General features: G+C 40.4%; 1 protein-coding gene across 4 annotated transcripts in view; it reads right to left on the bottom strand.

The window, feature by feature from the left end:
• Positions 1-15,893, bottom strand: part of ush2a (Usher syndrome 2A (autosomal recessive, mild)) — a 198,440-nt gene that overhangs the window by 9,976 nt on the left and 172,571 nt on the right. For 3 of the 4 annotated variants that reach the window (XR_006368583.1, XM_044095875.1, XM_044095869.1), the window contains 9 exons: positions 8,578-8,659; positions 8,340-8,485; positions 7,050-7,391; positions 6,149-6,510; positions 5,683-6,052; positions 5,183-5,464; positions 4,921-5,090; positions 3,934-4,261; positions 21-230 (listed from right to left, as the gene is read on the bottom strand). Coding sequence is in view for 3 of the 4 variants with exons in the window: in XM_044095875.1 (XP_043951810.1) it covers positions 21-230; positions 3,934-4,261; positions 4,921-5,090; positions 5,183-5,464; positions 5,683-6,052; positions 6,149-6,510; positions 7,050-7,391; positions 8,340-8,485; positions 8,578-8,659 (2,292 nt within the window). In the remaining variant the exon portion in view is untranslated. Of the gene's footprint in view, positions 1-20; positions 231-3,933; positions 4,262-4,920; positions 5,091-5,182; positions 5,465-5,682; positions 6,053-6,148; positions 6,511-7,049; positions 7,392-8,339; positions 8,486-8,577; positions 8,660-15,893 lie in introns of those variants that run through there. The other variant, XM_044095889.1, reaches the window with a different exon arrangement.

The following is a 15,893-nucleotide window of genomic DNA, read 5'->3' as shown; positions in this document are numbered from 1 at the left end:
ATGTTGTATCCAGTAGCTACCAGAGTAGTGATGTTGTTGCGGTCCAATGAGAACACTCTGAAGAGGCTCACAATCCCGTTGGGTTGAGCAGGAGGGTGGATGTTCACGACTGCTGAGGTTGCTGAAACATCGAGGAAAATGGGAAGCCTGACACCCTGAGGCGGGGCAGGCCCAGTTCTCCCACTGACCCATGGACTGGAAGCATAACCAACTGAATTTACAGCCCACACCTGTTGGTCACAAACCACGCAATCGCTCAATAATGTGATCAAACCACATGAAAAAAGTAGAGGTAATATGCGATACTAACTACTGCCCAACCCTATCGTCGCCATTTAAAATACACTTTATGAAGTGTTACCGAGGAAGGCTTCTCTTAATTAACCAATATCCACCTGACCAACAGACGAGTACGAGTCAATTCGATGGACCATCCATCAAAACTACCATGAGCAGTGAGAGCAAAACCTTTTCACCATGCATCCCAGTACTAACATATCTGCATGACAATTACTTTTCACCTTCATCAAGGAGTTATTCACACACATACACAGTAATCTTATTTGTGTGCTTGTGTTGGGTATAATTAGAGGGTGTACACAGCGCAGGGTCAGGCGGGGTGGAGATTTGCATGTGTAAGTCATCTGTAGCCTGTCAGAAGTAGTGCAGAAGGCAGATGGATGGCTTTGAGCTTTAGTGTTGAAAGTGTGTTCATGTGTGCACGGTTTGTTGTTTGTGGCTATGAAGGCGAGATTTGCGAGTGTATGCATACGCTTGCGTGTGTGTTAAGAGTTGAATTAACCTCAATAATAGTCAATTAGGCCGTAATCAATCAGACTGATTGATCTAAGTGACAGCACAGATGGACTGAGGAGGGAGAGGGGAAAGAAGAGCAGAAGATGGAGAGACCTGAGATTGGGAGGAGGAGGGAAGGATGAAAAGATGTGAAGATGCAAGCAGGAGAAGCAAGATACAAGTTGTGAAACCAGAGTGATAACGTATTTCTTCTTAGCTTTAAGGGATTCCAATGTATGCAATTGAAAATGTATGTTCCTTAAAATTTTTTTATTGGAAATGGCCAAATGATCTCTGAAAGCAACACATCATGTCTCATGCTAAAGTAATTTGAGATGAGAAACACACTAACTGATATCTGTCGATCTGGAAAGTGTTACAGAGTAGTTTCTAAAACTTTGGGATTCCAGTGAACTACAGTGAGAGCCATTATTCTCTCACTGTAGAATAATGTGAGAAAGATGCAATTCTTTCCATGTTAGAGAAAACATGGAACAGTGGTGAAACTTTAAATGAGGAGCAGGTCTATCAGGTTATTCCAAGAATTCATCAAATACCTCTTTGATGTGACCTCTTTGATGAAGAGGTCACATCAAAGAGGTATTTGATGAAAAAAACACACGCCAATATCTCAAGCACTTTCCTAATTTAAGGTCAGTTTTCATAGTTCAACAATGAGAAAGATAGTAATACAAATGGCTCCTGTTTGTAGCTTTTAACACAATCACTTTTTATAAAAACATATTATTTACATCAATAGAGTAAAGAGACTTTTTTATTTTATTCATCCATATTGGCTGTTTAGTTTAAAGCTGTAGAAATAATGTAATAAAGTGGTTCTTTGTGCAAAATAGGGGAAAAAACACTGAGATTTTAGTTACATATTGAATAAATATTTAGTGATCAAAGTGATCAAATCTGTTCATGTTAACATGTTGCTTTTCCGGAAAGAACCTAAGCATGTTTTCATCTGAAACTTAAAGGCAGCATTGGTAGAAAAATAGTAAGATTAATCTACAATCAAACCTATTTCATATTCTTTCTTTTAAAAAGAAAGTTAAAAACCAGTTTACCAATTTTGCACATACAGAAACAGCAGTTTTCTCCATTCTTTGTTCACAAAATAGCATAGGACCAGTCAGATTCTTAACTGGGATTAGGTCTGGATCTTGACTGGACCATTCTAACACATGAAGGTGCTCTGATGAATGAAGTTTTGTTTTCCTGCTGTACGCACCCCTGAGCATGACGTTGCCACTACTGTGTTTCATAATGGTCTCAGCTAACCAAAAGTTATATTTTCACAATTAAATGTGAGAATTAATTCATACATATTTTTTCTTTCTGAGAGCAGTTAGTTCTTGTCTGTGAAGTTCAATGTTAAACTCATCTACTGCCAAAACCATTATTGTAATTAATTACTCATTTAGAAAAACAACTGATCTCACTGCATGTCTTTTTTCCACTTAACTTGAATTAACTCATCAGTGTGAATTCAGAAAGAAACAAAACTGGTTAAGAATGACGCATTTTTACCCAGCAACATCTATGTTCTTCTCCATAGCAACAAAGTTAAGACCACTTACGACTTTGAGTGATAATAAAAAGTTCGTGCCACATAGTCAGAACAGGGAATAAATGTTCAAATTTAAAGTCAGCCCACATCACCTCGCCCTTGATCCAGTGTTAAAAAGGTACAGCTCATGCCTTCGTCCTTATATCATCTACAAACTTTTTACTACCTTTTCTCCACTCTTGTCTTCTTGCCTCCTATTGGGCCATGATTTGCCTTGTTAGACACAAAATAAAAATATATCCTGCAAGCTGCCACGGCAGCAAAAGAGCCGCCATGGCAACAAACGACTTCAGTACACTTCCAGGGAGGATTTGAGCATTTTTATTGGATGGCGGGACAGCAGGCTCGGTTTTAGTGCTCTGATAGGCCGACACAATAACTTGGCGGGTGCATCTACTTGGGGTGAAGGGGCTAAGTTGTGTGAAAGTGGGCAGTAATTAAAAGCACGCATAAAGCTGTCAATAGGAGCTTATGACCCAGTGTAATTAGCCTAATATGATTTCTCTCTACGAGCTGTGGTGTGCTACACTGAACTGACTCGTCCTTGTGTACGCTTGAAGCACATGCAGAGAAAGTGCAGCGGCCAGATATCAACACAGAATTAAAAACAGGTGGATGGCTGAGTGAACAGCTAGGTCCGCTAATGGAAACAAAAAGGAAAAAGAGACAGAAAACAGAAGTGAGATAAAGTGGTTGGAGGAAGGTTTTTGGTAGAAAATCAGTTTCTTGATGCTTACTATGACAGAACACAACTGTATACGATCATCACCAAGTTTCACATAGCATGTTATCCACCCACTTCAATCCCCCCTCCACTCCCAAATTCTCCAGGGACATGTAGCGGTCACCATTAAAAGGTCTTTCCAATACGAGCGCTGTTACCAAGCAGGCTAACAGTTAATTCGATTGGCTGGCTGGTAATCAGGAAGTGGGGTGCTCAGAGGACCTGGTGATTAATGGCTCCATTGCCCGCTCGTCATCTCCCAAAGCCCCTCCTTCACTCCCTCCTCATGTCATAAATTAGAAGTCTCGTAAATAAAGACGGCACCACAATCAGGCAAACTCAATCAATTACATCCGTTCTCTGGCCTCGGCTCATACGTCTGACAGGCAGGAATGCTAATGTTATTGTTGCTTCCAAAGGGCTAACCTGTCAATTAGTGTGCCAATGCACAAGCACAACAGCATGATTATGGACTACTCCATTTAACACCTGTCTGATTAGTTATGTGAATGTGTATTAGTGTGTTTGTGACTGGTGGGGATAATAGGTGCTGGGTAACATGGTGCTGTAGCATGATGTTATTGTATTTAAGACAAGGTGTTTCAAATAAATTTTACTGCAAAACCTCACAGTCCTGTCTATAATGAGGCTCAACCTGAATTTACTCTGTTTTGTGTCAAATAGTGTTTACATCTTTGTTGCAGCCTGTATTTTTGGGGATGTCTAACCCAGACCCAACTATCTATATAAAATAGTCTTTCAGTACTAACATAGGTTACTCGCCTAGATTACTTTTCTTGTATAGTTAAAACTTTTCAAAATACACCTTTCATCTTACCTGGTACTGGTATGCTGTGTAAGGCTGGAGTCCGCCATCTTTGAATGATGTAGAGGCATTCCTGTAAACAACTGTTGCTGAACTCGTCTTGTCTGTTTCCGAGGAATCCTGCCTGCGGTGCACCTCGTAATGTAGGATCCTACCATTCGACTGGCCCGGGGGAGACCAGGTGAGAAGAAAGCTTGTCTGCAGGCCGGTGTGGGGGTCAGAGGTGAGATCTAAGAGTGGCACCGGCTGACCAGCAGGGGGAGCCTCCAGTGTGAGTATGGAGGACCAGTCACTGGAGGAACAGCCCAGTTCTGTGCAAGCCTCTACCCTCACTTCATACCTACAGAGATTAAAATACATATTTTTAAGAGAAGGAATGTACATGGGAAATTTCTTTAAAAGAAGTATGTCCAAGGGGCGTGCTCCGGTGGCGTAGAGGTTAGCGCGCCCCGCGTTTGGAGGCCCTCAGTCCTCGACGCGGCCGTCACGGGTTCGATTCCCAGACCCGACGACATTTGCCGCATGTCTTCCCCCCTCTCCTTCCCCCTTTCTTGTCAGCCTACTATGAAAAAAGGGACACTAGAGCCCACAAAAAGGACCCCCTGGTGGGGAAAAAACAAAAACAAAAAAAGAAGTATGTCCAACAATAGACTAGATCAGACATATTTAAAGAAAAATGCTTTTTCTTGACTTGTCTTTTTGATGTGTGAAACCCATCTTGCAAAGTTTTCCACATTTCTAGCATTATACCCACAAATGAGGGATGTTATGTGGCCAGCACAAAGTAGTGCACAAATGTGAAGCAGTTTGAAGATGATACACCAGAATAAGTGCGTAAATACAGCTTTTATGTGATTTCCTCTTCACCCCCGATAGCAAAGGTAAAAAAAAGTCTTTCTGCCTGTGAACATGATTGAATCGTCAAGCTGAACATACCAGGCCTCACCTGTTGGAGACAGGAAGAAAAAGTGGACGTGACTGAAATCCACTCAGACTGACCTACGGTAGGGACCCAACCCATGCAGAATGATTCGTTTGTCAGAAAAGGCGCTGTCCTCTGGAGTGAAGACAGAACTGGTGATGTTAAGATGGACTGGATCTCTCAGATACACGGAGTAGCTCACAATGTCTCCATTAGGACGAGCTGGCGTCTGCCACTCTACTGCGACCTGGAAAGAAAAACAACAAAACAGCGTCAAAAATGTTCAACCACAACTTCTAGAGCTCTTGATTTGGAGTCGTTTAAAAAAGATTGACCCACCTGGGTTGCCTCCAGTGATGTCAGTGTTGGGAAACCTACACCAGACGGGGCTGATTGATGAGTCTTTGCTGTGGCTACTTTGCTGCTGACAGCTCCTTTGCTATTGTTGGCTATGACAACATAGCTGTACTCCATACTTGGTATGAGAGTGAAGTCATGGTAATGCGTGTCTCTGCCGATGTAGATAACTTCACCATCTCTGCGCAGCTCGTAACCGGTGATGATCCCATTAGGACGATCGGGGGGTCTCCACGTAATCTCAACTGACTCTGGGCCAGTAACCTGATATGTAGTTGAAGAAAAATACGTTAAACAAGGTTGAGAGGTAATAATAAAATAACAAGAAATCAATAAAAAGTTCTTTATATTGCACAAAAAAAGAAATTCACAATTGAACACTATGTGTATTCTGTCTTTCGTACAGATTTTTCAATGATTTTTCAATAATTCACTGACTAAAAAATTGGTTTCAACTTCAAGTTAGAGATTTAAAAAAGCACCTTAAGAGTTGGGGCAGCCAGGTGAGTCGGGGGAGCTTCCTCAGTAACTACGGTTTTTGAGCTGCTTGCGGTGCAGCCGCCGCTGGTACATGCCAAGAGAACCAGTTGATAGGATGTATGTGGCTGCAGATATGACAGTGCTGCATTGAGGTCTCCTCCACGATACGCCTCTTTGTTGTTCAGTTTCAGCACATATTCTGTCACCTGTCCGTTCTGCATCAGAGGTTTACTCCATGAAACGTTTATATGATGTGAAGTTATGGCGTCCACGGTGGGGGGTTCCACCATCTCGGGTGGGGCCTCTAGCGTTGTGATTTTGGTATGGGGGCTGGTTGTACATCCCTCCGAGGTGCAGGCTGTCACTGAATAGCTATGGGAGAATAAATTAAAGATTTTTTGTTTATTTTATACTAAATCTGCACATATGATGAGAGATAAATTAATGGAAACAAAAAACACTTAATACCTATATGTTGAAAACGGGTGCAGGTCTTCGTCTGTGTAGGTCAGGATAGTTGGATCAAAACTGAACTTGAAGTTGACATTATTTCTCTGAATCCTGTAGGATTGCAGAACCCCATTTGGCTCCAACGGAGGAGTCCAGGACACCACCACCTCACTGGGCCGACCATGGACGTGTCTCACTGTCGGAGAGGCTAGACCACGAGGAGGGGCTTGACGGGTTGTTACAGTGACCCAGGGGCTGCAGGTGTGTCCCGCTGGGTTGTGAGTACAGACACTGAACTCGTACTGGGTCCAGGGACGTAAACCAGTTACTGTGTAGGAGAGACCCTCAGCTTCCTGTGGGGATAATTCTGTGAAGAGCACCTGTAGGAGACATGATTGATGATGAAGGTAGGTGTTTAAGTTAAGAATTAAATTCTATTTGAGACAGAAATAAACTTTGCAAAAGCACGTTCTTCTAGATGGAACTGCATTGTTATTAACTATGAGAGTTAAATCCAAACCCTAAGATGTTCCTTCAGGAAAACTTTAAGTTGAATGTTAAGGCTTGTCACCATTAGGCCTGTCACAATAACAAATTTTACGGACTCATACTATTATGTATTGAGAGACACGACAATACTGTTGTTTTGAGACAATTTTCAAGTAAAATTTTGATAATGGCTTAATAATGCTAGTTAGTTTTCTCAAAACTCAATAAACATTAATTTTAAAACACCAACTACCAAATAAAACAGAAAATAGATAATCAAAACCATAAATAAAATAGATCAGATGATTCTGTAAACAAAACATTTTCATTCATGGGAATGAAAATAATCTAGCTATTTTAAATACACCAGGTGATTAATTGACTAATTGGTTATTGCAGTATACTTAACTACAACCATTACTCCTTCTACCTTTCCTCCATCAGTATCCTCTTCATTATTTCGTAGCTTTCCCCTCTCCTCCAAACTCCTTCCAAGCAGAGAATATTCTCCAATTGGCCCATTGGGTTGTGATGGAGGATCCCAGGTGAGCGACACCTGATCAGCGCCGACAGAAAGAGGCCTAGGGGGCAGCTGGGAAGCCGGTGGGGCAGCTGCAGTGGTGATGTGCTGAGGAGGGCTGAGCGTGCAGCCTGCTGCAGTACAGGCTTCAAGAGTCAGAGAGTAAACAGTCCACGGCTCCAAACGACGAAACAGGAAACTCCTTGAAAGTCCGCTGAACTCCAGGTTCTCCTCACTGTACAGATTATACATCTGGATGGATGGATATGGGAAAGAAGACAGTCAGAAACTTTGCAGATGGGACACTGTGCAGAGTTTTTTCTACCATTCACGATGTGTGTTTGTTGTATTACTGAAGTACTTGCAGATTTAATAAAAATATGTCAAAAATATCAGCTACAATAAACGACAAAGGAGAACCAATACAGCATCTAAATGTTGCTGCTATGATGACCTCAACCCTACTCTTAGTCTGTCATTTTGTCTCACATAGGATGGTTAAAATAATCCATGTTTCAATATATAAATATAAATAAACTGCTTAAAGATACTTCCTACAACATTAACTGTTTCCATCCCCCTGAAGCTCAACACATCCTCACAGCTGCTGATGAAAATTTAGAACTCCTTTAATTTGGGAAGCATGTCCAGAGATGGGAATTTGCAACCCTCTTTTGACAAAAATTCAAATGTAAAAGAGCAGACAAACAGTTAAAGCCGCAGGATGCCAATAAGTCCTGATATTATGCTACAGAGTGGGGACTAGAAAAAAACTCTGCAACCCTGGCAAACCATCTTAAAGACAGACACGTTATGGACCAGATCCTGAAAAAAACTTTGTGTAGCCCAGATCCATGCATACACAGTAAATCAATCAGTGTTCCAACTAACTACGCAACTGAGTCCAAGGTACAGACTTCCATAAAGATAATAACAATTTGTGTTATCTTGTCAACTGTTTTCTATGAAGTTTTTTTTCCTAAATTGATGGTTATGTGGCGTTCCACAGACCCTCTCACAGTCCAGAAACAGGCTAATTGTTTTCTCTAATTTGTTGTGAAGTGAGTGTGTGCATGCACGTTATTTCTCCTGTGTTGCTCTACGATTGACTGGAAACCTGTCCAAGGAGGAGCCCGCCCCTTGCCCAGTCACTGCTGGAGATAGGCACCAAACCCTCCCACCCTGGTCTTGGTTCCGTACCGTGATGACTCCATTCGGAGCCAGTGGCTCATCCCAGCTGAGCAGCAACGCTCTGCCCTCTTCTCTCTGCTCCACTGTGAAGTTCCCCAGGCCAGTCGGAGAAGCCTCCAGGGTCTTGACCTCCACCCACAGACTGGAAACGCTGCCTGAAGTGGTACAAAACACAATCAGACTCCCTCAGGGTTATCTCACTATTCACTCCGGATATTTAAAATTTCCTTTTCAGCTTCCAAACTACCTGCCCCATTCACAGCTTCCACGCGAAGACGGTACTGACTGAATGGGTCAAGACCGAAGACTGCTGCCTCCAACACTGAACCCTGAGAGACAGAAAACAAGTTATAGAACCATTATTTTCAAACTGTGATACAAGAAACCGCTGTCTTTAGCGGCACTCGGAACAATTTTTGGTACAATGTCTTTTAAAGTAAAGGCTAAAATTAACTGGAATGTTGAGTGACTAAGCACCAACATTTAAAAAACGATTAGTGGTGAAATCACATTGATCAGTGATTTTTGCTGTGCTTAAAACTAAAACTTTATTTCATTTTATTTTACTGCTGTATGTTTACACACAATTGGACCATTTTGGATCCAGGGGTTGGAGAACATAGAAAGGCTGCATTTTGTCACTTGAAATTCAAACTTGAAACTTATAAATTTTTATTTTGAATAAACATAGAGGGCATAATTAAAATGCAAAATTTAACCAATCATGCAGTGCCAACTGATTTTTGTTAGTATTTATGACATTATAAAAACAATAACAAAATTCAAGTCTTATTTTTGACATGTCCATCATTATGGTTGTATTCAGAAAAGTCACAATTTGAAGAATTTTCACTTGTTATAAATGGGATACATATAGGGAAAGATGGTTTTAAGACAAGAATAAATGTGAAATAGTGAAAAGACAACAGAGGAAAGCTGATCAATTGGGACAAATGCCAACCTGACAGCCAGCCAGAGGAAATTAGTTACTGTTCACACAAATCCTGTGTGAATGGAACCAGAGTATCAACTATTAAAAGAGGAGTGAAAAGGAAGAACAGAAACTAAGATGACATAACATGGGATTTGTGATATCAGTGTTTCAACATCCAGACTGCCATGGTCAAGTAAGAAACACATGCCTTAGTGGCAGAGAGAAACGTGGCAGGCAATCGGCTGTCCCTGGTGGGAGAACTCAAAGCTTCCAGATTAAGTATTTATGTCACACATGCACCATTTCATATCATATACACAAACACACAAAACCAGGGTGTGTGCCAGTAGCTTTAGGCAGTGGGACCCATCCCAACACCCTGGCAGATGCAGGAAAAGTGTGTATGCGTGTGTGATACAGTGAAAACACCATTTACTAATTGATAAAAGACACACTGTTGTTTCAAAAGGCCCTGGCGTGCGATGACATGGAAGTCTGGGAGCAGTAGGCTCCAGGATGTAGCATTTATTCCCAGTCTTTGTGTTTTCTTTTAACTGGGAGCTCTGAAGCAGCTATGAGAGTGATATCTCTGCGTTCGTGTGAATGCATAACACAGGAGGGTATGCTTCTTTCAAGTGTTGAGTCTGCAGATCAAATTTTGCTTGCACATAACAGAGCATATGTAAAGAGATTAACTGGTAACCCACTCCAGTGCAGCTATAGCAGGATCAAAAAGGCTCAAATTTTCACTGAATCAAATGAAATCCCCGACAAATCACCGTGGCGTGGCACCAAGGCTGAACTGTCTGAACAACAACCAGAACGCGTGTACTCACTATATTCATGTCTGGAAGCCAACATATTTTTCATTCACAGTAAAACGGGATTAATAAGCCCCTAGACACCTAGACACAAGCTAAATCCTTCTGCAAATCACAGCACTTCTCACTAAAAGAGGGAGGGAGAGCCACAATGAGACAGGGAGGGGTGAGAGAGTGGGAAAAGAGAGAAAGAGGAGGATGTAGTGGAAAAAAAGGTAAAAAAAAAAAAGTTTTTGTAAGGCAACACATGGAAGGCAATTAGGAAAGATTGATAAGAAACAGTAAGATGTGGGTTAGCTAATAACCAATGAAGTAGATAAAAAAAGGAAGAGGAGGAGGGGAAAAGAGAAACTGAGTTAAGTAAAGAAAGAGTGAAGGAGGCCGAAGCTGCAGAGGAAAAAAAAGATAGATGTGGCAAAAGGGAGAGACAGATTAAGTGAGCCAGAATGAGAGATCTCTCTACCTTAAAAGCCAGTGAAATATGTGAGGCATGTGGCCTATAAAGCGGTTAACATATGCACATTGTCAATAGCAGCATCTGGCGCTGGCAGATTTTATAGGAGCGTGGAGACTCTGCTACATGCCTCTAGATGGCAATGCATTCAAACACTTTATCACTGAAACACACCACATTAACAGGCTGCTCTCTGCAACACACAGACATGCACACACCTACACACACAAGCAGGTGGACAGACTGTTATTAAATGTTGCTGAAATACATAACTATTCCACTGCATTAACAGCTCCCACAATAACTACTTTACTGTGATACATGCACATGCTTGCGTTCATACTGAGAACATATGTAACGAAACCAAGGAGTTGGTGAATTTGTTGGTAACACAAGCAAAAAATATATCTGCAAAAAATAAATAAATAAAACGGAGAAAAAAAATCTTTTTAACTTAACTAGGTTAAACCAAACTTAAGCAGAGGGAGGAACGACCTTCTGTCTTCAAAGTTTCTGTCCGGTTTCACATATTCTGACTTAAATTTATATGAATAAAGTGACTGAGTTTTGAGTTTTCTGTGTTTTTTTCCCCTGGTTTTTGGATCGTTTCCAGAGCCTTCACAAGATTATACTGGGTCCAAAACAGAATTTGATTTGAGGAACTCAACTACCTAAAACTGATCAGCTTTATATTATCCATGCATCTTCTCCATAAAACATCTAACATTATATACACCATTGTTAAAACAGAAAATAATTACTTTACCCTACACCATTATATATTAATTGATTACACTGACAAATCTGTGTTGCTTGAATCTTCTGACTCACTTCACATGATATACGTGTGTTTTAAAACATAGTCACACACTTATGTTTTATGCATTTAGTTTTATTTGGTTAATAACTAAAATCTAATTTTAAGTTTCTCAAAAAAGAAAGGGGGGAGGATATAATGTACAATCCATAAAGAGGATTTCCAAATTTGAAATTTTAGGTGGCTGAAAAGTATGCCCATGTGATGCAAAATCTTCAGAAGGTTGCAGTTATTCTTGATGCTTGTGCATTGCTTCCTTTCACATTTTTTCCTTCCACTCAACTTTTCATTTACTTTGAACAACCAGCTTCTTTAACAATAAACTTTTTTCTCTATTCTCCTTACGAAATGCGTCAATGATTAATTAATTTCTGTCCTAAGATCTGACCAAAACATGACACTTTTGTTCTAAAAATATGTGATACCGTATTATTCTGAAAAAACACAGTTTACATTGTCAGTAACCCAGTCATCCAAACTATTGAAAATCCACTTTAAATAACAATTATAACTAAAGTTTAAAATTTTTAACTGAAATACATAGCTTTTGAGATTCAAATTTACAGAGATGCATCTATATATACAGGTGCATTTACCATGTCATAAAAAAAACAACGATTTTGTTAGATGAATTTTAGAGCTCAAACATTAATACTGACTTATTGGAGGATGATTATCAAACAGAGATCCATTTGTTTGAGTGATGCTAATGAGGGACATATGTAAACTTTCACAGTTGATTTGTGCCTCAAGTCTATTCTGTTTGTACCAATTTATGGTTTACCAAGCTAATAATCAGAACAATAAAAAAAGTTTATCTCTACATCTGGCATGAAAGCTCTACCTGCTGTAGCTGTAAAAAATCCAAACTTTCATAAAAAAAAGAAAAAAAAGTATATTATGCGTTTTTCTGAGGGAAAAATAAATGGGCAGATTATGAAGATCACATTATGAGTCGGAGAGTAAGATATGAAAGGAAAGGGTTCCTGTCAACTCAAATTCAGTGAACTCCACCGTATGCATATGTGCGCCGATGATCAAAGTCACCAGTTAATCATGCAAAATGCAACAGAGAGGAGCAAGACGTGAAAAGAAACGGGGGAAATGATTTACAGCGTAAATAAGAAAGAGGGAGAAAAAAGGAAGACAATGATATGGGCAGAGAAGACAGGAAGAGGTCGTACTAATTTAGAGATTAAAGCCCTCATCAATCCAACAGAGTTCAACACAACTTTGAGCACAGAGTGCAAGAAAGCAATCTATTTAATTTTCCTTCTCCTTCTGAGTCCATCAGACAGTTTGAACTTCTGCACAAAAAGCCTTTGCAGAAGGAGCTCCTGCCTCCATGATGTGTCATCAGGTTTTTGTGAATGCGTCTGCATGTATACTAACAGGTGTGTATCCGAACACGTTTTGTTTTCCAACCATCTGACTCTTGGATCCCTACAACTGCATGTGTGCGGCTGATCGTTTGCGTGTGTTCTGATGTTCAGGTAGAGAGGCAGAGTAAAGCCAGGGGGACAGTGTGTGATACTAATTAAGAATAACCATGTGTATTTGTCAAAAGAATTATGCTGATTATCTCACAAAGGCCCCGGCACTGGGCCCTGCAGAGAGATAGAGACACAGAGCCAGACCAGCATTAGCATATGGCTACGCACATATTGCCCTGTGTCCATGTGAACGGAAACAAACACTCTTTGTCTCTCATTTACGTACATATTAAACATGAGAACCAACAAATACACCAACAAATACGCATGGGAAAAAAAAAAAAAGACTTGTACACATGTGAATGAGTCCCAATTGTTTTTTGGACAGAAAATGCAAGACTGCAATGCTTAATCTTTATTTCCTTATGTTTTTTAAAGAATATGTTCTCACCAGTTTCTTTAGATTTAACAAATTTTGCTCAGTCCGGTTTGTCTAAATAGTCCAGTCTATTAGTCCAAGCTGTGCCCTGAGCAGCTCTGTGAGAGCAGTAATTGTTTTCAGAGGTTTCTGAGGTGAGCCAGTGTGCCACATACTGATCCATCGCACCCCATGCCAAGCTCTAAAGCCAAATGTGTGTGTGTGTGTCTGCATATTTATATGTGCATACCTAATTCAATGTTGCTGGAACGATTGCCCTGTGTCTGTTTACAAATGCCCTGCATGGGTGTCCCTGCTAGTCAGTGTGCGTTAGACAAACCCTGACACATACAGCTATCCGCGCGATACACACACACACACACACACAAGCACACGCCGACACACCCACTGACACACAGAGTGCCATTAGGCATGCGTTTTGTCTGTGGCCAGCACCGATGTAGAGAGGGACTGTGGGGGCTTGGAGCAGGCTTACCCGCTTCACACCGACATCTATGATTGGCTTTGGCGGCTCAAGACCCCAGGAGCAGCAAATTTGCTGTGCATATATCATGCCTTATGTACGCGTGTTTCTGTGTGTGATTTAGACAAACACTAGTGGACATACACTTAGGAGCGATCCTCTGAAATTAAAATATCTGAGAGCTTGGTCTCCATTGATGCCCTAATTTTATCATTTGTATATAATAAATAATCCTTACTTAGCAGAGCAATCAATTTTAAATGAATGACTGGTTAATTAAACCTAATGCACATTTGATTATCTGCACAAAGAATTTACATAAATATAGTCTAAAAAGAGAAAAAGATGATTACCAACTACAAATACAGTCACATTGAATCTGGGAACTAATGAAATAATTTGTAGGGGCTTGCAAAGTATTCATATCGCTTCAAAATTTTCACATCTTGACAAGGTTCAACTACAACAATGCTTTTCAGCAGTGTTCACTGAATTATGCATCTGAAACAACTTCAAGCTCAATGTAAACATCATAAATACTGGAGAAAAATCAGCTGATGCCCAAAAGGCAACTTGTAGCATCCCAATCACTGCACATTATTAAAATGTAAGTCAGAGGGATGTTGATCCCAGCTTCCACTTCTTTATTTATGGGAAAGACTTGCAGCTGTAGCTGCATCAAAAGGTGATCCTATCAGGTGGTAACATGAAAACATGGCGCACTTTTAAGGATCCTTTTCCTACCATTTAACAATTATACAGCACTTTGTGTCGGTTTATCACATAATATTCTCAATTTCAAGCATCAATGTTTGATGGTAGAACGTGATCAACAAAGTAGTTCAGTGGTATGATCACTTTTACAAGCCACAGTGTCAACAAAAATAGGAATAACAACCCATACCTTTTAAATGACACCTGTAGGGTTCATTACAGAAGCAGTCGTTATGACTATGCTAGTAATGTCTTTACCTGGCATTACTCTCTCCTCACCACCAGGTACTGGACATCTTTTTGACTGTCCATTACAAACATAAACCAATACATTCACATGCATGCTGTGAGGCAGATTACAGAGGCAGGGGGGCCTCTTCAAAACTAAGTAATGCCGACTATCAATCAAAACAAACAGAAGTCACTTATGCACAAGCACAGCAAACAGCTTCTCCTCTAGAGTTGAATGGGCCCAGCGATCAAAAACGCAATAACGCTTTTTTTTTAATCACTCTCTTTTATACTCACATTCACTCTGAGCCTTCATCTCAAGTGATGGCCATTTTATCACAGCTGCAGCCTTAAACAGCCATTTAAACAAGTGGAGAGCACTACAGCGGATGGTGTGGCCTCTTCACAGACAGAGACACAATAACACACAACCTGTTATTACTGCAAGAAACTCTGTGTGTGAGAGGCAGCGAACAAGAGGAGGGAGAGCGAGAGAGAGTAAGGTAGTGGCAGGAAAATAGGAAGTCACTTGACAGAGGGAAAAAGAAGAGGGAAGGAAGGGGGTAAACACGGTGGATGAGTGCAACATAAAAACTGTAATTTGATACAGAGGCAGAGACGTCTCAGACAGAAATGTTGTGTTGGATTCAAGGGGAGAGATACTGGAAGGAGTGCTGAAAAAGACAAGGAGGCAGAGAGAAGATTTGCAGTAAGGAGAAGAGTTGCAGCCTGATTATTTGGCTGTTTATGCAGAGCAGTAAGAGCTCTCCAATCAGAGATGGAGACCTCTAAATAAGGGGCCTTCTAGACCGAGGGCCTAACAAATTCTACGCAAGTCTTCTTACTTTGTCATCCAGGCCTTTCTTTTTCTTTTTTTTTTTTTTTTTCAACCTTTGTGAACTCGGTGGTGAATTTTGCCATCCTGTCCAATTGTTTATCGTCTTTATTTGCCAGAAGGTGTTTTTAAGAGAAAGGCTACAAGAAAAGTCTGGAAGCACAACAACTTTTCATGAAATTTGCATTATAGGAACAGTTTTTGAAAACATATCTTTAACAAATATGTAACTTTTAGGATCCTAACAGTCTGAGTTGAAGTTAAGAGTTTGATTTACTGCTTTAGGTAAAAAAAAAAAAGAACAAAAAAATCAAATATAAAAAATCCTACTGTATTTTATTGAAGGATGTTTTATTTAAGCATTCAGGATTGTTTTGAGTTTACCTACTTAGAGAACAACCTTTGAGTTTGGAATAAAATAT

This window comes from Gambusia affinis, linkage group LG02, assembly GCF_019740435.1.
Source record: "Gambusia affinis linkage group LG02, SWU_Gaff_1.0, whole genome shotgun sequence".
NCBI lineage: Eukaryota > Metazoa > Chordata > Actinopteri > Cyprinodontiformes > Poeciliidae > Gambusia > Gambusia affinis.
This window is presented reverse-complemented; position numbering and strand designations above follow the sequence as displayed.